The 26,766-nt window shown below is 36.0% G+C and overlaps 1 protein-coding gene across 1 annotated transcript; it reads left to right on the top strand.

Annotated features, from left to right (window-relative positions):
• Positions 1–6,057: 6,057 nt before the first annotated feature.
• LOC132180413 (uncharacterized) lies at positions 6,058–26,271 on the top strand. The gene is made up of 16 exons (XM_059593220.1): positions 6,058–6,380; positions 6,548–6,660; positions 14,600–14,649; positions 16,168–16,401; positions 16,564–16,716; positions 18,474–18,569; positions 18,658–18,678; positions 20,963–20,974; positions 21,628–21,729; positions 22,586–22,617; positions 23,105–23,205; positions 23,301–23,373; positions 23,516–23,547; positions 25,311–25,401; positions 25,552–25,666; positions 25,763–26,271. The coding sequence occupies exons 1-16, from the start codon at positions 6,097–6,099 to the stop codon at positions 26,072–26,074; spliced, it is 1,821 nt and encodes a 606-aa protein (XP_059449203.1). The 5' UTR covers positions 6,058–6,096; the 3' UTR covers positions 26,075–26,271.
• The last annotated feature ends 495 nt before the right edge of the window (positions 26,272–26,766 follow it).

The following is a 26,766-nucleotide window of genomic DNA, read 5'->3' as shown; positions in this document are numbered from 1 at the left end:
ATTTCAATATTGGCGCATTTATGATAATCATATTGTGATGCTTAACTTGATTATTCCCTGCTTTATTGAATTTCTCATATGAATGTGTTTGGCCAACATATGTATGTGGTATGGATTAGTTATTTAAGTCAATTTGGATGACTGAGTCCTGGGCTTAATAGAGTGACAAATGATATCTTTGGGGGTTCTTGGGGTAATCAACATGGAAAACCGGGAGTATACATCCATGCCTCAGGCCTCATGTGTTTGTCGATTTCCATTGAATTGTGCTTTCTTACAAAACAATGTAGTATACACCCATGTTAAATCCTTTGAGAAAGAAAATAATTAGAGAATACACCCATGCCTAATTCGTTGCTTAAGGAGATCAATAGCTTAAGGAGTATACACTCATGCCTTTAGGTTGGCAAACATTAAGTAATCTTGATATGATTGGAACATTGGCATATTGTTATATTAATTGAGTATGATTAGTGGTGGATATCAAAGCCCTACCCTTTCATTTATCTTTATTTCTTTTTTAACATATCAATTTCATGACAATCTTGATATTTAATTTAGAAAATCAATTCTAAGCAAAATCAACAATCCTTGTGGGAATGATCTCGTATTTGCCGCACTATACTATTGTTTGATCTTGTGCACTTGCGAGTTAAAACGTACATTTATTCGCCTATTAATTTAGGTGGATATTGTCACAACAAAGAACGGAGAGTTGAGAGCCTGAGACCGAGCGCCTAAGAGTGAGAGGGAGAAAGAAAGGGGCAGCCGATGGCGTGAGGAAAGAAGGGCTAAGACTCTAAGAGTGAGGAAGGAGGCGAGAGACTTGAGAGCATGATGACTAATGAGAGGAGTGGAAATTAGGTTTAGTCGTTTATGAGGCACTTTAGTTTTTTTGTTTTGTTTTGTTTTTTTTATTATTATTAAACGGGTGTGGCAGGTCACCCACGAGTTGACTTGCTAGGAATAAAATAAATGGGTTGACCCATTTATGACCCAAATCCGTTAAAGATAAACCCAAATCCAATAACTTTGTGCTGGGTTTACAGGTCGTGTTAAAATTGCCAGCCCTAATGTTTGGTATAATGGCCATGGGCTTACTGTATAAACTTAATTATATGGTCAAATGTGTATCTTGTTATATGGGCCTTGGATTCAATAGTTGTTTCGTGATTGGCGCAGCCTTAATCGGTGGTCACTACAAGATGTACATCATTAGTAGCATGGGCCACCCGAGGTCGGACTCGATCAGGATACTAGTGTTATGGACGGTAATGTGCAATGGTTGGGTCACCAGCATTGTATTACACGTCCCTCGAGACAGTGTCAACCTGGTTGAGAATGGGTAATATCTCGAGTAGACCATAAATGATAGTTATGACCTATAAAGCATTAGTTTTCTATATTAAAATACTTAGGCGATTGCCGCCAGGAGTACACCACCCTTTATCTAACCAAACAATATTTTCAAGGTGTATTAATAGAGACAACACCTCTTTTCAATGTTCATTAAAACTTCAAGTTTATTTCTGCTTAATAATAATGAGCTCCTATCATACCCAATTATGAGGTTTACTTACTAAGTCGTTAGACTTACGCAGTTATTACTCTTATAGGGAGCTTGTTCCTAGAACCCAAGAGTGGTATGGTTGCCACCATAGACTTTGCTTTAAGATCTTCATGCTGTTATCAGGTTTGCTTTATATTATTAGTTGCTCCATGTCTTTCAATTTGAGGATTATACTTGTCCCTGTAATGATTAGTAGATTTCTCAAATTTATTTCACCTTCCTATGCATTAACTCTGATTATCCCTAGATGGGTGATTCTTCATTTAGCCATCAGTTGGTTAAACTGAGGTAATTGCCAATAACCCTGGCAGGCTGATCAAGGCCAGTCTTGGGGGCATTACAATAACATATATTAATTCTTCAAATGTAGCAGTCAGAAACTAGTCATCCAAAATATAATACATATCACATATAATTGTTTCGAATGAAATCAAAGCCTACACTTAACCAAATATAACATAAAGATAATCTCGATCATATCTTGTCGAGTAGCTCCACAAGCGTCCTACATGGACTTGAGCCAGACAAGGTCCAAGTTCTCAAAAATAACCCTTATTAAATCCCTCACAACCTCCACATGGTTCCCCGGATCCATCTCCTGCTAGACTAGTTATACTAGCATAGATATACATATGGAGGAAATAGAATACAAGAGTAAGTTTGAAGACTTAGTGAGTAAAATATACATGACGTACACGTCACTAGATGATGGAGTCAATTGTTTATAAACCACATGCAGCATTATGAGGTGACAGTTTGTCATTTATGCAACATAGATGTAGTATATACTTGTAAAATGAGAAGCATGTCATAGTTCAAATCGTATGGTCTACCCGAGATATTACACATTCTTAATTTGGTGGCGTTGTCTCGATAAACTTGTAATACAATACTGATGCACGTCACTAGATGATGGAGTCAATTGTTTATAAACCACATGCAGCATTATGAGGTGACAGTTTGTCATTTATGCAACATAGATGTAGTATATACTTGTAAAATGAGAAGCATGTCATAGTTCAAATCGTATGATCTACCCGAGATATTACACATTCTTAATTTGGTGGCGTTGTCTCGATAAACTTGTAATACAATATTGATGCCCTAGATATTAAACTCTACCGTCTATAACACTAGTAGCCCGACCGAGCCTGACCACGTGTGGCCCATGCTTCTAATAATATACGTCCTGTAGTGACCCACCAAGCAAACATGGATGCACCGGTTACAAACAACAATTAGATCTAAGACCCATATAACACACACACATTTGACCATAGAGTTAACTTGTATAGTAAGCTCATGGTCGTTATCTCGCACGTACCGGTGTACCATGTCATAGGATGCAATTATTCTTGTTCGTCTTTTACACGTATGCTCTTACAAATCTCACCAGGTTCATTATCTTGCTCAACCAACACACGTTTTCATAAAATAGAGTTCATAGTAGATCAAAATCTATTTCATGAGAGTTGTAAAGATACATGTTTGGTACACATAAAATAGTCGTGCAATGCGAAAAAATAACAAAAAGTATTCATGTAAATTTGTACTCACTTGGGATGTATAGGTCCTCCACAAACTCTTCTGAAGTTTTCACACCCTCATAATATGTGAAAAGACTTAACATCAGTTCTAGATCCAAGTTAAAACAAGTTCTAGACCTAAATATCTCCAAACAACCTTTCTACTTGACCATCAAACGTTTGAATAGAGAAGCTCGAACATTTGGTTAGAGATGTTCAAACGTTTAATGATGGGCAAAAAACCCATTTTGAACCAACCAGCCACCTAACCACTTATAAGCAAGTTCTAAGGCCATAATAAGATCCCTAACAAACTCCTAGCCCAAATAAACATTTCTATGCAGAAGAAACTGCGTCTAACTTTGCCAAAACATTAACTCATGCTTTTAATCAAGATTGAAGCCAACAACATAACTAGAAGCTCAAAACTTATAAGCTAGACTATGAAAAGCACTTAAAGAGCATAACAACTAGATAAAGAATAAGTTAGGCTTAGAGATTACCTCCTTGAAGCAAGGCTTTCAAGAAAAATCTCATCTTCTTCCAAAACTCACACACACACACACTCAAGTAGGGTTTTCTCAGGGCAACAAAGGGAGGATGAAGCTTAAAAGGGTGAGGGATAGAAGTATTTATAGGGTTGGAAAAGTTGGGGGTGTTGTTGTGACAGTCCTGCAAGTCATCGAATGTTCGGTGTACTATTGCATAGTGGTTCTAGGCATGCAGGTTGAACGTTTGGTCATTACCCAGTGATTCTAAGATTGGCCAGCGATCGTTTGGTGGCCCTCCTTCGAACGTTCAGTGTACTATTACCGAATGGTTCTAGGGTTGCAAATCAAATGTTCGGTGGCCCCCTCTCAAACGTTCGATCAAAACCAAAAGTCTAAAAATTTATCTTCCAATGAACCTTAATGAACCAGGTAAACTTGCTAGCCCTCTAACTAAATTGAACACAATCTAGTAATTACTCGAGGTACTACATGGGCCAAGAAAAAATTTTCTAGCACTATGCGTCACATACTAAGGAGGTGGATGCTAGAGTTTTACAAGCCTTGGCCGTCCACCCCAAGGAGTCCTAGTGGGTCTAGTAATTCTACTACTTGTCCCACATGGGTTATATCTCCGACCTCTCTTAGCATGTAAGCCTACATATAGAGAAAAACTTGAGGCTCTAAAGACATACCATCCCTACAGTTCTTTAGTATTTACTAAGAACTAATATTCTTGAGCTAACTCTCGAGAATAAGTTAAAGTTTTGAGTAGCAAGGAAGGAGCCCAAACTCCCTTGGTTATTGTCAGTAATTGGTAAGAAGATTTGAAGCTCTCATAAACAGTAATATTACATGTTTTCATTGTGGAGAAATGAGCAAATTTTTGCCCAAATGCCAATGAGTGGCAATTTTCAACAAGTGATTCTTGTTTTGTATTTTAATTTTAAATAGCATTGTTCTATACTTATTCCTCATTAACTTCAATCTTGACTTGAGAATATTATTTTCCGCTACGCAATCTCATTTTTGCAATTGTATTCCCAACATGGTTATCTCTATTTATTTGACTAATTCATTTATTGCTTCTTGTATTTCCTTTATATCAATTTATTTATGCACTTGCTTACCTTACTAATTAGCTTGAGCGTGATTGGGAGCCTTGACCTCTTTAAACTTTATTCTAACCTCTTTGACTATTTGCTTGTTTTATTATAACTATTTATATACATGTGAAACATCAATGTATATGCCAATGTTAAATTATAAAATAAGGGAATAAGCAAAAAATCATCCAGCCAATTGGAGTATAGGACACCAGTCCCAACAATCAGAACTTCAATCTAAAGTCTAAGTGACATTGTCAAATTGATGCTCTTTGAATCTCACGAAGTCCAAGTTGTTAGGTTTTTAGTGAAAAAAATTCAATGTCAAAACATATTTAGTTGTAAGTTTTGGTTTAGGGTTAAGTTGGTCAAAAAGTTGATATAATAAATGTTTATTCAAGTTTGTGTATATTGTCAATATTGACATAGTTGGGATAAAATGGTCCTAACTTTTGATTCTGAGCTCCAATTAAAGTAAAATTGATGGCATTGGCAAGCTGACTCAAAATAATACAACTTTGTATTTCATGAAAAATTTCAATTCCAATGTTTACCAGGTCAAAACGGGTCATGGTTCGAAAATCTATACGTTTTGGGAACCAACTTTATGATTTTATGACTACTTTATCAAGTCTATTTAAGGGCATTTGGAGCATGAATTTTGTAATGATTTGAGTCAATATTTTCAAAGAAAGCTGAGTTTTTTTTTTTTTTTTTTATTCTCCATGTGCTAAGAGAGAATGGTTAGGCTTTTATTCTTTCAAGTGCATATCTTTTTGAGTATTTATTGCAAACCACAAGCATTCATCAACAACAATTGAAGCCTACCAGAGTTTTGGTAAAAGAGATCAAGTAGAAGAATTAATTCAGATGTTCTATGAAGGATTACTGTAGTATAAGTCAAGTGAGTCGCTTGTCTTATGCAATAAAGTATCAACTTCAAGGTTTTGCAAGTGTAAATTTATTGTAATCCTTATTTCTTTATAGTGTATTGATTTCTTGAATTTGGTTGCCTCTGATTTTACTTTTGAAGAATTGTTCAAAAGATTTTTTTTTTTCTGTCACTAAAATTTCTGTGTAGGTTGATTTATCGCTTTTCATATAAAATTCAATAAAAAGTCTTTGACTTTGCCGCAGAAAAAGACAATTAAAATATAAAGCTGTTTCTCTACAAAATAAAAAACAATCCTTAGTTAAAATTGAAATATGAGACATGGGTGGGCGTCAAAATTGGATTTAGAACAAAAACAATTTATTCCATTTAAATTTGAGCAAAAATCCACGTGGCGTAATATCATAGGTGGACTATTGGATTCTGGTGATGAAGTGCCATGGACATGGGATTACATTAGCCGTTATCTGTCACAATTGCCACTACCTCTCTCTTTCCCGGAGACTCTACTACAATGGCGTTGTGTGCCCCTACACACAACCTTTCTCTTATCCCGTCGAAAAGCCATGCAAGAACGGGAAGAGAAAGAAGAAGTAGAGGCTCTAGGGTGGTTCAGATAGTGGCGGTGTATGACGTGGCTGGCAGGGAAGGTGGACAAGAGGCGGCGTACGAAGAAGGACAGCTGGACCGCCCAAAGTGGGTTGGTGCTACCCCTCTCTCTCGTCTCGTCGGAGCTCTTATTTCCTTCAAGCCTCTCTACTCTCTGCTCAAGCTCGGTGCCAGACAAGTCCTCATCAGGTCTCCCTTTCATGTTAAATCACCAGTTATCTATAAAGTTTAAGATGATAGAAAATGGTGAATTTAATCAATGTTCTGATTGGTTTTCGTGGGAATTGTTTTGGTTTCGGATAATGGGGTTTTTTTTTTTTTTTTTTTTTGGGAATTCTGGGATTTTGTTCGAGCAGTACAGCTGAGAAGAAGAACATTCCATGGAGGGAAATGACGAGGGAGGTTCTGGAATCAGATGTGTACAAGGAATTGGAGAGCATTCAGAACCCTTCACTTGTATACCCAGAGTGTAAATTATCTATATCTAGAATGCCCATTTTGTTGCTTTTCTCCTTTATTGTATTTGTTTTTCTTGGCCATGTGCTTTGTTTCTTGAGAAAGAGGAAAAGAAAAGAAGATAGATATTTTCGAATCTAAATTTCATGTTGTTCTGTTTTGTTACTTGTTAAACTGAAAACTTTCATTAACTAAATTGCATAATAGGTCCCACAGAGTGAATACTTTTTGTGTTTTATCAGTTCCTAGACACCGGATAATCTAAGATTATAAATTTTAGTTTATTGTTTGTTTTCGAAACATATTTTGCGACTATTGATATTGAGGATTTCCTCTTTTCAATTGGACTGCATTGAAAACTTGAGCATCGTACATTGCATATTGGGACTTTGGGATTCAAAGTCCAGATACTACTGCTCAATTTTATCTGCATGTTAAGAAGCCAAATTTTCTAAACTAAACAAAAATAATTGTTTTCTCTTTGCCAGTGATGTAATATACGGATCCTATTTTCCAGTTCTTACCTAAAAGAATGCCATGTATATAATCAGTTCATTATTTTTAATTAGAAATAATTAGAATGTGACTTTTCTTTTAGAATTTTAGGGGGATAGGGCTGTTGTTTTGGATTTCAACAAGATGGCTGCATGAGTTTGTTGTGAATTGCATCAGATTTTTGCTTTATCACGGTCATGATGTCACTGGTTCCACACTTAGTTTTCTGTAATTGCTACAAGTTTACTGTGGTATTATTATATATCAGAATAATTTTCATTTCCCTTACACAAAAATTATGGTTAATAAAAAGATGTCTCTATTTTGCATTCAGCTTTCTAAAAAGGATTTGTACAACTGTAAGATAGCTAGTTGCTTTAGTCTATTTATTTGTAAAACTCATTCCAGTTAAGGGTAGTGATGTAGAGCAATTTATTTATTTATTTTTTTTTTCTTTTCAAAAATTACTTAATAAGTGAGATAGTCAGAAATCAAGGCGAGTGGCATGTAGTCATTAATTCTACAGCCCATTGACCCTAATTTTGAGGCCTCAATTCAGTTATTTTGTTTCAGTTTATTTTATTTCGTTAATTCAGTCTTTCAACAGACTAAGGAAATTTAACATTACTTTTGTGATTTTTATTTTCTTATCAGAGAGACTTGTTAAAAAAAGCTAAGAGTCCCTATGAATACACATTGTACTTGGCTGGCTTTATCAGATTGAAATGAAGTAGTTTCCCTTAGAATTGTCTCTCAAATTCTAGTAGACTCTAGATTTCTCTTTCCTTGAATTTTCAAGGTTTTTATCCAGCTCAAATGAGTTCTAGCCTACTGCAATTTCGTTATGCATTAGCTAATATCATAGCTCTTTTAGTGATTTGGTATGGCAAATAAGGAGGCTGAACGCACCCAGCCTGTTAAAGGATAAAGGGTGCAAGCCTTTTGGACGGCATTGAGGGCTCAATAGTCCTGCTGCTTTGGACCCTAATGCCCATAGGAATCAAGAAGGTGATGGGGAAAACGGTGCCAGAGACAATGCATGTGGTTGCACCCATTGTTCGATGTGGTCTACTCAAATCCCCTTAGGCAGCTGGCTTATGAGAATGATTCAGAAAAGAAGGATGGAGGGTATCGAAGAGAAGTGTGACAAAATAGAGAGGCTGAAGATTACCGCCTAAAGGTCTATATTCCTAGTTTCAGCAACAACATCCATATTGAATCCTTCCTTGATTCAATCTACTAGTCAAATTTTTTTTTCAAGATGATGGATGTGCCGGATGAAAAGCGAGTCAACTTGTTGGTGGGATCAGGTGCAAAATAATCATCGATGGCAAGGAGAAAGGTCAGTGAGAACATGGAGAAAGATGAAGCAATTTCTGGAGGTTGACGTTTCCCTCCAGCTTATAAGCAATACCTGTTGCAGTGATATCAAATCTGTATTTAGGCCACTAGAGCTGTTGCTGAACATACAGAGGAATTTCTGTGCCTTTCGGCTGCTGTGATTCGTTAGAAGCAAAGGAATAACATGCAGCACAATATATCGATGGCCAGAAATTCTATATTCAAAAAGAGTAGTTGATGAGGCCTATAGTGTTGGCACAACAGCCATACCGAATGGAAATCTCAAGGCATTTTCTTCCAAAATTGCTGTACACTATTTCAGAGAAGAGAAATAACCTATGATAGTTCTAATCTGATTTTCAGTTGCATCAAAAAATGGGGCGCTAACGGTAGTAGCAATGCAATTACCAAGAAAGCTAGTGTAGCAGGTAACAGAGATTTTCCTGGGCATCCTTATGTCAAGCCCACCAAAACAGGTGCTATAAGTACTACAGATGTAGAGAGCCTGGTCATTATTCAAACGTATATCCTGCATGCAAGCCATTTCATCTTGTAGAGCATAAGGATGAATTTGAGGATGGATTAGGGTGCTGATCTAACTTTCCGTTGAGTCATGTGGTCTGGCTTCTTTTGTTCCTTTCCAAGTTAGTTTTGGTATTGTTTCTTTAGCTGACTTTGTTGCTTTCTTTAGACAACTTAATGGTAGTATAAATATACTTGTTCTGGTCATTCATTAAGAAACAACATAGAATCCTTTTCATATACGAGCCGCTACAACAAGAGAATTGAGGAGAAAAAGAAATTATCTTTAGTTAGGTTTGTAGCATTGCATTGCACCAAGAGAACTAGAGAAAAAGTTCTCTTTTGTGAGAGTGGAAGATTTTGAGTTCATTAAATCACTAGTTGGTGGGAAATCCCGTGGTGTATTGGAGAGGATTTTAATGTTACTCGTTTCCTGAACGAAAGATACAGGGTGTCTGGTTAAATTCCGTTATGAAGGAATTCTCAAAATTTGTTTCTGATTTAGGGCTGATGGATATCCCATTGGCAGGAGGGTCCTTTACTTGGTCCAATAATCAAGACCCACCCTCTACGTCCAGGATTGACAAGTTCCTAGTCTCCCCTAATTGGGAGGAGCACTTTCCAGACTTGATTCAACATTGTCTTCCATGTCCTTTATCAGATCATTTCCCTATTCTGCTAGATAGTGGTAGTATGCCTAGAGGTTCTCTTGAAAATATGTGGTTGAAAGCAGAAGGTTTGGTGATTTGGTGAAACAGTGGTGGAATCCATACCAATGTTGTGTGGTACCCCTTGCTTTGTTTTGGCGTACAAGCTTAAAAGGCTGAAGCTTGATTTAAAATGCTGGAACAAGAAGGTCTTTGGAAATGTAGAGGTGAGAAAAAGGTCCTTTTTGGAGGTGATCCAGCCCCTTGATTTGCTAGAAGAGGAAAGGTCTCTTGCGGAAGAAGAGATAGTCAAAAGGGCTTTGATGAAAGCATAATTGGAGAAAGTAATACTTATACAAGAAGTTAGCTGGAGGCAGAAATCGAGGGTGACTTGGCTGAAAGAAGGGGATCAGAATATGAGATTTTTCCACTGCCTTGCCAACTCCCATAGGAGGAATAATTTTATCTCCATTCTTAGCATTGATGGTTTGGACACTTCCAATCAAGAGGTGATCAATGATGATACAATTATTTAGTATTACAAGAATCTATTTCAGGAATTCCTGGAGTGTTGTGCAAGCTGGATTTGGGAAAAAGCCTATTACCATGTCGACTGGGAGTTCCTCTCTTATCTTCTAGGACGCCTTGGCTTTGGTTCAAAATGGAGAAAATGGATATCCACCTGCATATCCACAGCTTGATTCTCTATTTTGATCAATGGTAGCCCGCATGGTGTCTTTGCAAGCTCCAAAGGCATTCGTCAGGGCGACCCACTTTCGCTTCTCCTTTTTGTGATTGTCAGGGAGGCTCTTAGTAGGATGTTGTCTAGAGCTATGATTGGGGGCTATTAATCTGAATTTCATGTTGACCTCCATAACAATTGATTCTTTGGAGATCTCTCACCTTCTTTCTGCTGATGACACTTATTATGGGTGATGCAGACCGACACCAGATTCTTAATCTGGATCACATCCCTTTGTGTTTTGAGGCTATTTTGGGCTTGAAAATCAACCTTTGGAAGTCAAAGTTAGTTGCAGTGGGTCAAGTACTGAATCAGGAAGAGTTGGCTGACATTTTGAACTGTACTATTTCTTCCCTTCCGCTGAAGCATTTGGCTCTCCCTCTAGGTGCTCCTTTCAAGTCAAAAGTTATTTGGGATGGGGTAGTGGAGAAAATGGAAAAATGATTGGCTAGTTGGAAGAAGCTCTATTTGTCTAGAGGTGGCCGTCATACTCTTATCAAGAGCACGCTTTCCAGTTTACCTACATACTTCTTGTCCCGTTCCCACTTACCTGCAGGTATAGCTAGAAGATTGGAGCACATTCAAAGGGAGTATCTTTGGGATGGTTTTGATGGTGGGCGAAAGCTCCGTCTAGTGAAATGGAAGTTTGTTTGCTTGCAAGTTGCCCAGAAAATAATTGGCATGCACAGATTCCTAATCAAGTTGTAATTTGTTCTTACAACTCGATTTCTGTACCATCATTAGAATCCTATTAGGATGAGTGTGAAAGACGGCATTCAAAAATACTCTATAAGAGTAGCTAGTGATATCTTTTGGGCTATCAAAAGGCACAAACACTTTATGTGACTGACAAATAAGATACTTAAACCTTTTATTTGGAAGTTTGTGGTTGTTTATTTCAAAAATATTTGATTTTTAGTGGCAGCACCATGGAGTGCATCACCTATTAAAAGTATGGACATTGTTTTAGATAACAAGTTGTATTTTAATTCTAAGAAGTGCAGCTTCCTGACAAGTCAACTGATTTTCTTGGAGTTTGTGGTTAGCACTGAGTGTACATGTGGATGATGAGAAAGTTCGTATTATTAGGCAATGACCAACCCCAAAGTAAATATGAGTTATGCAGTTTCAAGGCCTTGCCACATTCTATTGTCAATTTCTTTGTAATCTTATTGGTATTGTTGCCCTTGCTAACTGCTTGAAGAAGGAAAAATTTCAATGGAGCAAAAAGGCTTCCAGAAGCTTTGCTGTAGTTTTAAAAATTAACGGTTAATAACTTTGTTGGTACCTCAGTTTTGAGGTTTTTTAATTTTCTCACCTAGGTTTTAAAATATGACAAAAGTAGTACCTTAAATTTTGGAAGCCACCCCTAAGGTCAAACTGGGGGTGGCTGGGGGTGGTTCGGCTACCCCCATAGAATTTTTCAAACTAGAGGTGGTGATTTGTTTTTTTCCAAAATCTGAGGTACTACTTTTGTCATGTTTTAAAACGTAGGGGAAAAATTAAAAACTTCAAAACCCTGGTACCAAAAAAGTTATTAACCAAAAAATTAATTATGGCACCAGCTTTAGCTCTCCCTGGGTTTGATAAGATTTTTAGAATGGAGTGTGGTGCAGGTGGTGTTGGGACCAATTGACCAATTGCTTTTCACAATGAGAAGTTGAACAAGGCAAGACAAAAGTGGTGTACACGTGAAAAAGAACTGTACATAATTATTCCGTCTTTGAAGCATTAGCAGCCCACAGTTCTACCAGAAGGTCAGTGTCCTTATTGTTTATGGGAAGGTTCCAAAGCATGCACTAAATTTGGTCAGATTGCCTGAAGTTCCTGATCTGAGCATAGCAACAAATGATATGGGAGTGTAGGTTTAATCAGTTCAGGCAGAGGTAAAGAAGAAACTTGGGGATTCCAATGCAAAGTAGAAAGTGGTACTGATAAACATTGAAGGCACAAGGTGTTTCAGGAAGGAGATATGCTCATGTTTATTTTCTATGCAAGGAGAGTTTTCCTGCTGGCACATACAAGCATTCATTAAAATTAAAAAAAAAAAAAAAAAAAAAAAATCAGATTCGAGTCTTTTGGAGGATTCTAATGTGGTGGATCTTCCTTCTGGCATGTCAATTTCGAAGATTTTTTAATATTGCTGACTCAAAGATGAGTTGTTCACAATGGAGAGGACTTATGTAGAAAAAATTTCCTTGTAAATTCTTGAGATGCAAGATCCTTAGAAATCAAGGAAAATGCCTGAAGTCCTTAATTCCTCAGCCCATCAGCCCTAAATTTCTGGCCTAAGTTGAGCTTTTATTTTAGTTGAGTTCATTTTATTCCTTTAATTTAGTCTTTCATTGCAAACCTAAGGTTATTTTCATAATTTTTATTTGCTTACAATAGAGGCTTATCATGAAAGCTAAAGAGTCCCAATAAATATGCATTGTGTACTTGGCTGGTTTTGTTAGATAGACATAATATTTTCTCGGAGAATTTTTTTTCAAAGTCTGGTAGAATACAAATTTCTTTTTCCTTGATTTTTCACTAGATCTAGCCAATTGCGATTTCTTTCTACATTAGTTAAATAATTTTATAAAATAGATTTGTTCCCAGCATATATGAAATCATGGTAGTGCATTTTAGGAAAATGATATTCTATTATTTTGATTGGTTTTTTTTTTTTTCTGGGGGGTGTTTAGGAAACAGGGTGTGAGAATATTGGTTTTAAGTGATTAGATTCATCATTTCTCAGCAATTTAGCTTTTGTTAGAGTAGATACTCTAATAGCCTATGATGATGGGAAAAAGTGTAGCCCAATAGGTTTGATACCATCATAAACTACTACTTATCTCAATGGCCAAAACTAATGGGAAAACATGAATATCATGAGTGTTACAATATAGTAAATGGGAACAAAAAAGAAAAAAGGAGTTACTAAGATCTGTCTTGCATTGCCTTTTTCTTTTTTTCGTTTTCTTTGAAAACAGTTGACATTAATTAAAAGTGAGAGCTTGTTTATGTTTTACTTATATGAAGATTGCTGCCAGGGTAGAACAAGGGGATATAGGGTGAAGGGGACCTAAAATTTTTACAATTGTAAATTACTATTTGGTTACTTTATAACATTTTTCCCTTCCTGCAATTGGTTTGTATACTTGTATCCTACAATTGGTTTCTAATTAAGAGATTCTCTTGTATACTTCCTGTGTATTAGGTTACGTCCCAATGCGCTTATTTAATGATATTGAATTACTTATAAAAAATAAATAAATCATTAAAAAAAAAAAAAAGATGAACTGAAGTTCAAAAAATCTGCAAGCTATGATATGCTGATATCCAAGTATATACAGTGTTGTACGTGATTCTTCCCAGATCTAGCACCGAAGTCTCTACATTTTCAAAGCTCCGAGCATTCCACTCTCTTCAACGGAACACATTAAACACAATGGAGCGAACCTCCATACTTCCATAATATTACCACACCTCACCTGACCTCCCCAACTCATCAACAAATCGCTCACCCGTTTAGGGATAACCCAATCAACACCAAATAGATTAAGAATAGAGTTCTATAACTCTCTTACTACTTCATAATGAATTAACAAGTAATCAATGGACTCCCCACTCTTCTTAGACAAACAATACTACTCCACCACCACGTTCTTCTTTCTCAAATTATCCAGCGTCAATATTTTTCCTATAGCCATTGTCCACACAAAAAAGGCTGCTTGCGAGAGAGCCTGGACTCTCCAATTACTCTTTCAAGGAAAAAAGGATCCATTTGGACTAGTTAACACTTGATAAAACAAATTCACTTCAAACTTGCTCCTTTTGGAATGACTCTAGCCTATTTTATCCACATCTCCTTGTCTTTCTGAAAGACTACAACATCTCAAAGAAAGAAAAGACCACCTCCACCTCTCAATCCTTAACCAGTCTAGTATGTGGTGCTAGAAATCTGAAGAAGCCTTGATTCTCCAAATGATTTATTAGTATAAGCTAACTCGTAAGTATCAATAGATTTTAGTAAATCTTGGTTTCGTCCTTGATTTTGTGAATTGATTTATGTTAAAATTGGAGTCAATTTTAAGGGTTCAAACACTATGACTTTGTTAAGGGGCTATCGCTTTCTAGTCACCTTCATTCCAGTTCAACCAATTAATTATGAAGTGACTGCTTACATCTAATAGATTTATGAGTGACTGCTTAATGTGCAGATTATTTGAATCCTTTCCATGCGTATGATGAGGGCAACCTTTCATGGCTGGTTAGTTTCCAAATTTGTTCTGAGTTTTTTAATATGTTTGTACATCTCTTCGTGACAAGTGGATAAAGTTTGTGTCTTTGTTTCTATGTAAAGGCAGTAGTTCTGTTTATGCACCAGTATGAGGTTTAATGGACCTAAACTGATACCTGATCAGTTTAGTATAATGCTCTGATCTCTTTCAAATTGATGAATACGCTATCATTCATCCAAGTTGGGAAATTTTATACAAAAAAGAAAAAAACCTTGTTGATTTTTGTACTTTGAGCACATGTCCATGTCATTGAAGAACCAGTTCACAGAACGGAGAGTGCATAAAGACAATTGTGTAGTTCTAGTATTATATGGGTAAAATGACCATTAGTTAGGTTACTAAACTTGAACCCCATCGCCACTCTAAAGCCTAGACCAATAGAAAGAAAATGAAGCCCAACAGCTCTACTACCATTATGAGCTAAAACTTATCCCAAATAGGTTTACATAGTATATTTACCAAGATGAGAGGAGAGAGGCGATAATTACCAAAATGATATGATAATTGCTAAGATGATACAAAGAAATGAAATGAGCAAAGGAGAAAATATATAGTCAGATTAATAACAATATATACTTACCTTGGTATCTTATATTTTTAGAATATGCTGATTGAGCTTGTCAACATGTTTGTATATGGTTGAAGATATATCGGTTAAGAGTAATGCTAGAAGGAGAGTCCTCCCAAGTGTGATGTGCCTTTTAAAATCACAAATATATCAGAATTCAATAATGATCATCTCAAATTCAATGGTAATTTTAAAAGGCACATCACATTTGGGAGGACTCTAGTCCTCTTATAGCATTCTCATCGGTTAAAGAGAAAAAGTAGGTCTATTTTAGCTTTGGTCTATGATGCTTATACTAAGTTATATACAATGCTTCTGCTGTAGCAATTTTTCACTTGACACTATATATTATTAGTATCATGTACTTCCTATTAGAATATCAACTAAATAATTCACTTTGTCATTTCTTATTAGCTTAAATTATTGGGACAACAAATAATTTAATATGGTATCAGAGCAGTGATTTTGAGTTTTAATTATGACTCTACACTTTACGTCTCATTTCATTTTTAAATATTCTGCATGTTGGGTTCAATGTTTAAGGGAGAGTCTGGTTTACATGTGTGAAAGAGTGTTAGAATATTAGTTAAATAATTAAACTATCCTTTCTCATAAGCTTAAGAGTATTAGTTAAATAATTAAACTATCCTTTCTCATAAGCTTAAGCTTTTGAAGGCTGGTGAGTTAATAGTCCCTTCTCCTTGGTGTGCGAAATTCAAAGATATTATTACCACATGAATGATATTTACTAACTTAAAAACTGCTTTTGTTCTATCAAAATGATTTAAACTCTTGTTAGTGACAATGCCTACTGATCTTGTTGACTATTTGAGACCCTGTTGCCCCTATTGTATCCTTTTGCAAAAGAAATTACTTCAAAGACAGAAGAATCCTTAAAATATTGCATGTCCAATGGTAGGCTGCTGCAGAAGCAGAGGCTGCAACCATGTCAATGACAAGACGAGCAATACCTTATGCTTTGTCATTAGATGAAGCTAATAGAATAGTACGTGGAAATTGGCTTCAAGCGATTGAGCAACATCATCTGCAGTATTCTGGAAATTCCATGATCAGGGACATTTTAGATATTGGATGCTCTGTAGGTGTCAGCACAGGATATCTGGCCGACAAGTTTCCAGCTGCTAAAGTCACTGTGAGTGGAAACTTGCAGCCTCCATCAAATTACTTAAGCAGTCTATCATATATTGGATAGCCATGGAAATGATATCACGTGAAAATTTTGTAATAAAAATTGGTAATGTTTATATGTTGATATTGAGCTCAAATTTTACATGTATTTATGCATTTGTTGCAGGGTCTAGATTTGTCACCTTACTTTCTTGCTGTAGCTCAATTTAAGGAAAAGAAACGATCCCCAAGAGAGAATCCAATTAGCTGGATTCATGCAATTGGGGAAAACACAGGCTTATCTTCCAACTCATTTGACATTGTTTCCATGGCTTATGTGGTATGTGTTGTTGTCTACCTTGTATTTAACTCGAGTTTTAAAAAATATGTTTTAGTCTTGATGAAGTATGAGCATATCTTGTTTCTATGGTTAACAGAAAATGTACGACATAAAACAATAGTCTATCAGTGTAATTTCAAAAGTCACAAATACAGATATTTAAATTTTGAGGAAGGGGTACATAAGTAGCGTTGTTCATTTTGATTACTTCAAAAAAAAAAAAAAATTGGGGGAGTGATGATTGCGGCCTAAAAGGCTTGGTTAGATTGGTTAGTAGTGTCATAATATCGAAACCCCTTGTATGGTTCAAGACTACATTGAAGATAGTTCTGCTGTTGTGTCAATATAAATTTTAGTCATGTCTCTTGTGATCTTAAAGGTGCTCAATGGAAGTACATCTAAATGTGATTTATTCCTATTTTAATATGTTGCTATTTTCCAACTCTTGCCCAGTATGTTACCGATTATCACCTAGAATGTCCATATACTTGTCTGTGTGTGTGTGTGTGTGTGTGTAGGAGAGAGAGAGAAAACTGATTTAGGAAATATAAACCATAGATGTATAGCTTGATGGTTCGTGTGAAACTGAAATCTGATGGTTGCTGTTTTGCTAATCTACACAAATTAGGATTGTGGGATTCTGTAAAATCACTCTAGGGAAGATAATTTTTCCTTTTATAAGATTTGCTAGTGTTGGAAACTGCTGTAAAAGCTACAGCAATTGCTCTGCATCCAGGGCATGTGGAATCTTTTACCCCTGGGACATCCCTTATAATAGAAGGTGGCTTCCATTGAACAATGTCACGCTGTGCAGGAACAATTGCTTAGTATTTCTGTAACTAAGGTGGAGCATTAGTGGTGCTGAGGGTTGGCCTTTGTGGTTGGGGTTTATGATTATAAGCTTCCACTTCTCGAAGATGAACTGTGTGTTTGTGTGTGTGTGTGTGAGAGAGAGAGAGAGAGAAAGAGAGAGTTTTCTTCTGTCAAAAACGCTTGTCAAACATATGGGAAGTATATCTCACCTACTTCTTAAGTTACTTTTGGAGAAAAGCCTACTGGCACAGGAACTTTCTCAAAGAAAAGGTATTGCAATCAACTCTAGTTGGAATTAGGATACAAAATTTGCAAAAGGACGCAGCGGTCAAGCTTTAGGGCTGAACTCAAATGTAGAAATCCTGTAAATTATCCCAAAGAGGGACCAATAGCCTTCATAGCTTTGTTAAAGATCTCTCTAAATTTAGGATAATTTACCATTCACCTCTCGTGGTTAGAACTAAGATCTAGGATAATTTAGGATAAAGTACCATTACTTTCTCTCCTTGATTCTTAAAAAGTTATATTTAACCCCTGTAGAGCATTCCTAGTGACCTCTCTATTTCTAGCTTTTCCCTTAAAGTTAGTGAAAACTTTCTCTATTTTAGTTTTTGTCGAAAACCCTTCCCAATTATCAAGAGCCAAAATGTTTAGCCATTTAGTTTTTTAATGTTATTTCTTTCTCTCCCCTCCCCTGTATCTTTGTTGCACAGCCAGAGAGAGAGAGAGATCATATCAGAATATAGTTTGATTGCCCGTCATCACTGAATAAAAGTGAATGCTCCTTGATGCTGTTTTACAGTACATAAGATCTTGGGTACTAGAAAAATTCCAGGATAAAGAAAAACAGTGCTCCAAAAATCTATTTAGTTTGCTTTTCATAAGGCTTGTCATGAGAAACATTTGCAGATACTTGTGCTTCTGACTCCCTTATGTCTATGCAGCTTCATGAATGTCCTGAAAGAGCAATAGTGAATTTAGTGAAGGAAGCATTCCGCCTCCTTCGACCCGGAGGCACGGTTGCCGTGACAGATAATTCGGTAAGTTATCATGGGATAGATACTTAAGTCATAATAATGTGTTCTACTGCTATAACAGTACTCATGTTACTTTTGCTATCTTCTGCAGCCAAAGTCAAAGATCCTTCAGGTATGACCCACCCTACTCCTAATATGTTTCTGGTTTTGGTCATCAATACAATAATGGTTGTCACAAGAAGCTGAATCCTAAGAACATGAAATTTTATAGTTCTTTCTACTAGAAGAACAAAAAGAGATGGCTCTTGGCACTCACTGGCTTGTTATATGAAATCTTGAAAAATAAAAAAGGTTGAAAATCTGAAGTACTATTGATTGATTCAATTAACTTGGGGCTATCTTTTTTATTGTCAAATGTTGTAGGAATTGTCTCCAGTTCTCTTCACATTGATGAAGAGCACTGAACCATTTTTAGATGAATACTACCTGACAGATCTTGAAGAAACAATGAGAGAAGCTGGCTTTGTGAATATAAGAACGATTTTGACAGACCCAAGACACAGGACATTGACTGCCACAGTGCCTCATACTTGACCCAACTGAGAACACCATTGGTTACAAGTGCCACAATTAGCAACGCAAATATGCAAGTTTGTCAACATGGAAAGTTGGAAACATGTGTTAAATAACCACTTCTTCTTCTTCTTTTTTTCTTTTTTTCTTTTTGTGGAAATAGTTAAATTGGCATCTCCAAACCTTAAAATGATTAAAAAAAATAAAAATTATTTTATTTAATCATTTAATTTATATTTTGACACTCTCATACGTGTGGGCTCAAACATTTAAACATAGTCCGGTTGCTGGTCCAGCCATCCAAAGTTTTGCTTCAACATGTTTCTAATGTCAATTTTGAATCACATTGGTACCAAAAAAACCAAATCTTAATCAACTCTAAACCCATCTTTTTAAAGGCCAAAAAGGGTAAATCAAAAAAAAAAAAAAATTGGATTGGAGGGATTTCATCCAATTTGGTCTATTAAATTGACATGAGCGTAATCATTTTGGACTTGTGTCAATTTACTAGACAGAACCGCAAAAAATTCTCTCAACCCAATTTAAAAGAAAATTTTATCCAAACATTAGAATGGAAAGAAAAATACCATACCACATGTCTACAAGCAAGCTACCTTGACTCATCCATAAAATTAGGCCACTCATTATAAAAGAATAAAAAATTACAATGTCTTCGAACTATCAAGCAAATTACAATGTCTTTTAAACTGCTAAAAAAATTGCAATGTACCACAAATAACAAAAATACCCTTAATAAATATGTTTTTTAAAAAAAAAAAAAAAAAAAAAAAAAAAACTTGTGACCGATGGCAACTAGCTAGGGCTAGCAATTTTGATATGACCCGCGAATTCGACACGAACACGACACAAAAAAATAAGTATAAGGTGGCCTTATCGGGTTCAGGTCTCAATCAGGTCTACCCGATTAATTTCTTGTATAGCGGATCTACTTGGCAGGTCAGCAGATGAATTATAAATGGATTATCTAATATGTATAGAGTTGAAAATTGCTAATTTTGTGAATATGCTGATCTAGGCCTCTTATTTTTGATAATGAATGTGTGGATTTGGATTGTAAGGGTGCAAAATAGGCATGTATTGAGCTTGTATTACATTGCAATGATCCGATTCCTAAGCCACATGATATATACCGAATTGGCTATATTACCATTTATCATAAGATGAGTATGCATTAGATACATCTAAGTGATACCCAAAAAGAGTAGTCAAAATTAGGCTTTGCAAATTTGCTTAACATAGCCTAGCTCATACTACTACACACTTGAGGTCATCAAGAATTTGAATGGGTGAACACTCTGTCGTATTTTGAATGTGCACACTAAGACTATATAAGTAACTAAATATTAACAATTTGTTAACAATTAACAATGTTACTGGTATTATTATTATTACATTTTAAAAAAAAAAAAAAAAATTTAGGGTTTAGGACTTTTTAAACTGGTCGGATTGTGTCGGGTTACCTACTAAGAACACAGGTCATGTTGGATTGTGTCAACCTGATATGACCCGGTTATTTTAAACGGGTTAAATGGATCGTGTCGGGTTACCCAGCTATTTTCCATATTATAATCGTCTTAGACCCGCCAACCCGTTTAGCTAAACAAGTCGTGTTCATGTATAAGTTAATCGGGTTGCGGGTCTTTACGGGTCGTAATCGGGTCGTGTCATGTACCTGTTTTGTTAGCCCTACAGTTAGCCTACCATGGGTTGCTTCTCTTTTTTTTTTTTGTTCTTTAGATTAATAGGGATAATTTTTTAAAAAAAAATTAAGGTATTTTTATATTTTTATGGGACAAAAGAAGTATATTGCAATTTCTTGATAGTTTAGAAGACATACATTGCTTTAATCGAATGTTTGAAAGATATTACAAATTGTCTTAATAGTTTGAGGGGATATGTGTATTTAAAAAAAAAAAAAAAAAAAAAACTAACAAGCAAAGCTACAGAACTAATATTTTAGAATTAGACTGAATTTGTAGAAAGTATATAACATCCACCATTGTTTCTTTTTCTCTTTTCCCCTGAAAAAAATAAAAATAAAATTTCAATCACATATTTTATTTTTATCTTTTTGGTGTACAATCACAGTTTTAAGTTTGGTTATCCTTCCTAACTATATCCTGGTGGATATTCCATTATCATTCCCAAACTAATCCATATTCCTTAAAAATCAAGCAAACCCCATAAATTGACTCCATCAAGACCATCCGCTTGATTGACTTTTGTAGTTTCAATCAACAAATCCCATCAGATACAGAACTCTGATCAGACGGCTCTAAATATGCTATAGCACTGATTTGGCACTCCTCCCCTCTGCTGCTTCGTCCTTGTCCTGAGAAAGGAAACTGACACCAACCTTCCCTTCCTGACAATCTCTCAGGCCTTAAAAAACCTAAAGAATTTCACCAAATTACAATCTAGTCCCCCCCTCCCGCCGGAAGTTCAGCTCCAGATCCCAAACCCTCTTCAATTTCTCATTTCTCTGCTATCAAATCTCTCTCTCTGTCTCTGAATCATGGAAAAGGAGGAGGAGAAGAAATCCGAGGGTCAGGAAAGTGTGGATGAGAATGAAGAAACTGAAGCAATAGAGCTTGTTCTCTTCCAAGTCTCTGAATGTTACGTGTACATAGTAAGTAAAATCTGTCTTTTCTGAGTTTTTGGTGTGATTCTCTTAATGGGTTTCTTTAAATCAGTAACATTTTTATTATGCCTCACGTTTCTGGTTTTTTGGCTATAACTGTGTTAATGGTTTCTTAGAATTCAGTAAAACTTTCATATTTTATTGAGGTTGCCGAATTTGTGTTGTACTTCTGTTAATGGGTTTCGTTGCAATCTATAGCATGTTTTGTTCTTTCTGTTGTTTTTTGTGTGTATTTTCTTTAATGGGTTACTTTGCAATCAATAGGATTTTCATAATTCATTGAGTTTTCTTGATGACTATTAATGTAATAATCAAGATTGTGGTTTGAACTGTTTTCTAGTATTGTTGGGTGAAAAGAGGTTTTAAGTTGTTAAAGACTGAATTTGGGATTGGGGACAAGAAATATATGGCCTTGTCTTTCAAGTTTGTTGGGTTTTGGCATGAGAATAAGTGGCAATGGATGGGTAACATCAACAAAATACACCCACATGTTATGCATCTATTTAACCTTTATCTGACAGGAATGTTTGTCATTCTTATGTGCATATCATCCTCTCCATTGTGGATCTAACAATGTCTTTTGAAAATAATTTGATACATGTGGCATTCTTTAGCTTTTAGTTATATTTGACTAGTTTTTTGCTAGATTAATGCAGTTTAAGTAATTCTATGAATCATACAGGGTTGTGGGTGTTAAGTTAGTTATTAAAAGATTTTACGTATTCAGTTATGAGATTGCTACATCATCTAATTTTCCACTTATATTTAATATGTATTTTTGGATGACTTTCAAGCTACTTTTTATGTGGAGCTTATTCGTAAGATTGTTTTTGCTGTTTTGCAGATACCCCCAAGGAAAAGTGCAGCTTCCTATAGGTTTTTCTCAACTTATTATATCTTTGGAGATTACCTTTGAAATATGGACATTTATACTGTTTTCTATGTTCAATAAGAAGCCAAGTCACTTATTATACTTTGTCCAATTCTTAAAGTTCGTGATATATTTTTGTCTACCTAAAATTCTGTGTCAGTCAATTTGTACATGAAATCATCTCCATTGCAATTCATAAATAACTGAAAGATGTGGAAAGTTTAAGATGCCCCAAGTTACAAGGAAAGATTTATCTTTCTGGCTCTTCTTTTTTCTTCTGCTATGCTTGTTGTTAATTTCTTCGCAACCCTCCGCGAGGGGGCTGCCTAAGGAAAAAATGGAAAGTATGGAAGATTCATGATGATGTGGGTGTTTGTTCTGAAATCAGTTTCTGGTATCCTAGAACCTAGATCATTAGCGATGTTTACTGCTGAGAATTCTGTTCACCACAAATTGAAGAATCAATGTTTATATCTTTCAAGTTCATTTCAGGGCTGATGAGTGGGATGTCAACAAATGGGCATGGGAGGGGGTGTTGAAAGTTATTAGCAAGGGAGAGGAGTGCATTATCAGACTTGAAGATAAGACCACAGGTAAGATCATTTTAAGTTGCTATGAGTAGTAAACGATATACCTCAGTAATATCTATTATTTTGTTTTACAATAATCCAATATATATACAAAATAGGTGAATTATATGCTCGGGCATTTTTGAGAAATGGAGAGCCGCATCCAGTGGAACCTGTAATTGATAGCAGCAGGTTGATTCTGTTTCTCATTGAAGTCAAAGCCACTCTTTGTTGAACTATAAATGTTGAAGGACCGTGCTGTTACATTGTTTAAATGTTAATATTGCAATTTTGAATCTGGGGGATGTTTAAATGAACATTGTTTCTTCTGCAGATATTTTGTTCTTCGCATAGAAGAGAACATTGGTGAGCTACTTTGCCTATCTCTTGTTCATTTTTTTCTTTAACCGAACAGTTATATTTCTATTTTCCTGTTTAACACATTGCAACAACTGAAGTTAATGTTTAAATTGCTTTCTACCATCCATAACTGAATTTCAAGTTAGATTCCTCCGCTCTCCCCTACTTCAAAATTTTTAGAGGAATGAATCGGAGATAAAAACTAAGAAGAACAAGACAAAACAGTCAATGCTTGCCACAATAGTAAACTAATTCTTCTGTAGTAACTGCTATGTCTAATGATGCTCATAATGAGAACCTGCCTTCACCTGATCTTGGTTTTCTCAAGGTAGAACACATTTGTTCAAGAGGACAACACTCATAGCCTGTCGAAATCATGGAGCCGCTGCTGTTATGTGTATAGGGACCATAGGGTCAACCATTGGTCTGGCTTTTCAATTGACAGGACCATAGAGTCAATCCTTTCTACTTGAGCCAATATGGGCCAGTACTAGTTCATATAACAGAGACATTTTTAAAATTTTAAAATTTTAAAATTAATATATGACAACTTAACACTTCCTATCCTTACTTCACCAAACTGCTTGTGATAAGCCAAACAAATACAACTTTGACATTCCGCTTACCATAGCCATATCCTTTATCACATCATATGTCTCAATCTAACCTGGGAAAAAAGAAGCAACTAGCTCTCAATATTAAAATCGAAGTATGGGTACTACATTAAAAGGATACGAGGAGTAGTGGTGTTCGGACATGTATTCATTGAAGTGCTTGGTTAAAAGTGTTAATGTACTTCGCATCGCCTTTGTTTACATGACATGACAAGGTTATGGGATATAGGTTGTGCAGTTAACATCCCGCTGGAAGATGATGTACCAAAAAGACTTGTCCACTAGAGGAAGGTTATGTACCCAAAAGGCTTCTCCATTGGAGGAAACAGGAGCAAAATTCCAAGTATCTCAGAGTCACCCAGGGTCTTTCATAATCACTTTAGAATGAGTAAAATACCCATGTTCAAGATTTAACTTGTCCACCAAAATCTCGTCCCTGTTGAAACTCTGATTAATGTTCACGCCAAATAGTCCACATAATACCTAGGGGAGCAGCACTCCATGTCAAACCAACTTAAATGTAACTGTTCGCCCTTGCCAAGTAAGAATCACTTCAGCAAATTTCAGTAGCATCATCTAATGAATCCCAAAGAAAGAAAAACCATGTGATCACAAGCTCCTCGTAACTGTACAATGCAATAACAAGTGACAAATTAGTTTCACCAGTAGATTTATACATGCAATACCAGTCTACTATAATAATCTTCCTTTTAATAAGTTTATCCACTGTCGGAATCTTTCCCAAGGCAGACAAACAGCCTTCCCTGGTACCTTAGCACCACTCTTCCATGGGAAAAGATATTCTCGTCAGGGCCACATCATGCAGTTCTCCAGTACCACATGACCTGGCGTTACTAGGTGGCTCTGATACCACTTGTAACGACCCAGGGAAAGCGTTAGTCACATCTGCGCTATTACTCCAAAAAGACTAGTCAATTTGGAGCTTTCTTAGAATTCATTATAAAACCCAGTTTCACTTAGTAACTAAGCAATGTGGGACTTAGCACTCATGACTATCTTTGTAAGCCACCCACTCTATGTAGGCTTCTTCTCATTTTCCCAATATGGGATCGGGGTGTTACATTTCCTCTCTGCTTCCTTCTATTTCCAGCTATCTTTTTAAGTATAGTCCTGATTCATCCAGAAGTCATGCAGGTGGTCGTCTTCGGCATGCTTTCATTGGCTTAGGATTTCGAGAAAGAACAGAAGCTTATGATTTCCAGGCGGCCTTGCATGACCACATGAAGTATCTTCCCATCTACTATATGCAATTTTTACCATTTTATCCTATGCTTTTTATCTACAAATCTCAGTGGTTTGAACTGCTGGTTTTCTATTACATGTTGGCTTAGAAGATGAATGCAAGTAAACTAATGTACCCTAAAATGTTTTGAAGATATCTGAACAAAAAGAAAACTGCCGAAGAGATGGAACAGCATTACCAGCAAGCTTCTTTGGTTGATTACAGTTTAAAAGATGGGGAGACTCTTGTACTCCAAATAAAGAACAACGTAAGCCTGTTGCGTTTAACTGTCAATTATGTCGATCGACTGATGCTATCTATTTTCAGCATTTTGATTGAGTTTCACACTTTTTGGTGTAAACAGAAAAGCGGTTGCAGTGTGAAGTCCAATTTTTTTGAAAAGGGTCTGAACAATCCCTCCGAGGAAAAGGGTAAGGGGAAAGAGCCCCTAATTTCTATAAAACTACCACCGCCACCCCCTGCTCCACTTTCACCTGCTACAACTGCTCAGAAGTCTCCAGCAAATGTGCCACCAAAGTTCAATCTCGAGGAAACCTCTAAAGATGAGGCCCCAGAATCAGCAAAAGAAGAAGCTAAAGACCTAAATTCTCCTGAAAAACACAGTATACAGGATATTCCAGATGATGGTTTCGGTGATTTTCAAGCAGCTGGGTGACATGGTCTGTGATGCTGATATGTTTAGAAGTAAATGCTCAAATTCTTTTCTCTCTCTCTAATGGTTTGGGGTTTGTGATGGATTAGGTTGAATTTACAAATTTCCTCTGATCTGGTAAATATTTGTTATACTACACAATTTGGAGTTAGTTTAGAGATGTAAGTCTTGAACTTTGCTGATGCAAGTGATTTTATTTATTTCTTTCCCACAGAATCCAGCATTGTTAGTGGAAATACGAACCTCTCCTTTTTTTTTTTTTAAGGATAAATGTTATTTAGTAGACTGCTATACGATTGACATACAACTGGGATAACGTGACAATGAAAATCAGCCTTTGGATTATTCTTAGCTCTTGCTAATTCAAAGATTGATTTTTACTGCTTTGTCATTCTAGCTGTCTATAAACAGTCTACTAAAATAGCATTATTCTTTCTGGAGTTTAAAATTGTACTAATTATAAAATAGACAAGATACTCATACGGAGTTACCTTGGCATCAAAATCAAGTAGATTGCTGTCTAAGTTTGTAATATAAATTAGAATAATGTTAGAAGTCTTTTTCATTGTCTGTGTTCTTTTAAAACTAGTGTGACTTTTAAAATTATCATGTTTATTTCCTTTGTTTGATCGGTCTCCCTTGTCTGCCTGAGCTTAGTAGACTAAATTAATAAAGATTTCTTTAGTTCCATTTCA

Source organism: Corylus avellana, chromosome ca5 (assembly GCF_901000735.1).
Source record: "Corylus avellana chromosome ca5, CavTom2PMs-1.0".
Taxonomy (NCBI): Eukaryota; Viridiplantae; Streptophyta; class Magnoliopsida; order Fagales; family Betulaceae; genus Corylus; species Corylus avellana.
The sequence above is the reverse complement of the archived record's forward strand: the minus strand, read 5'-3'. Positions and strand labels throughout refer to the sequence as shown.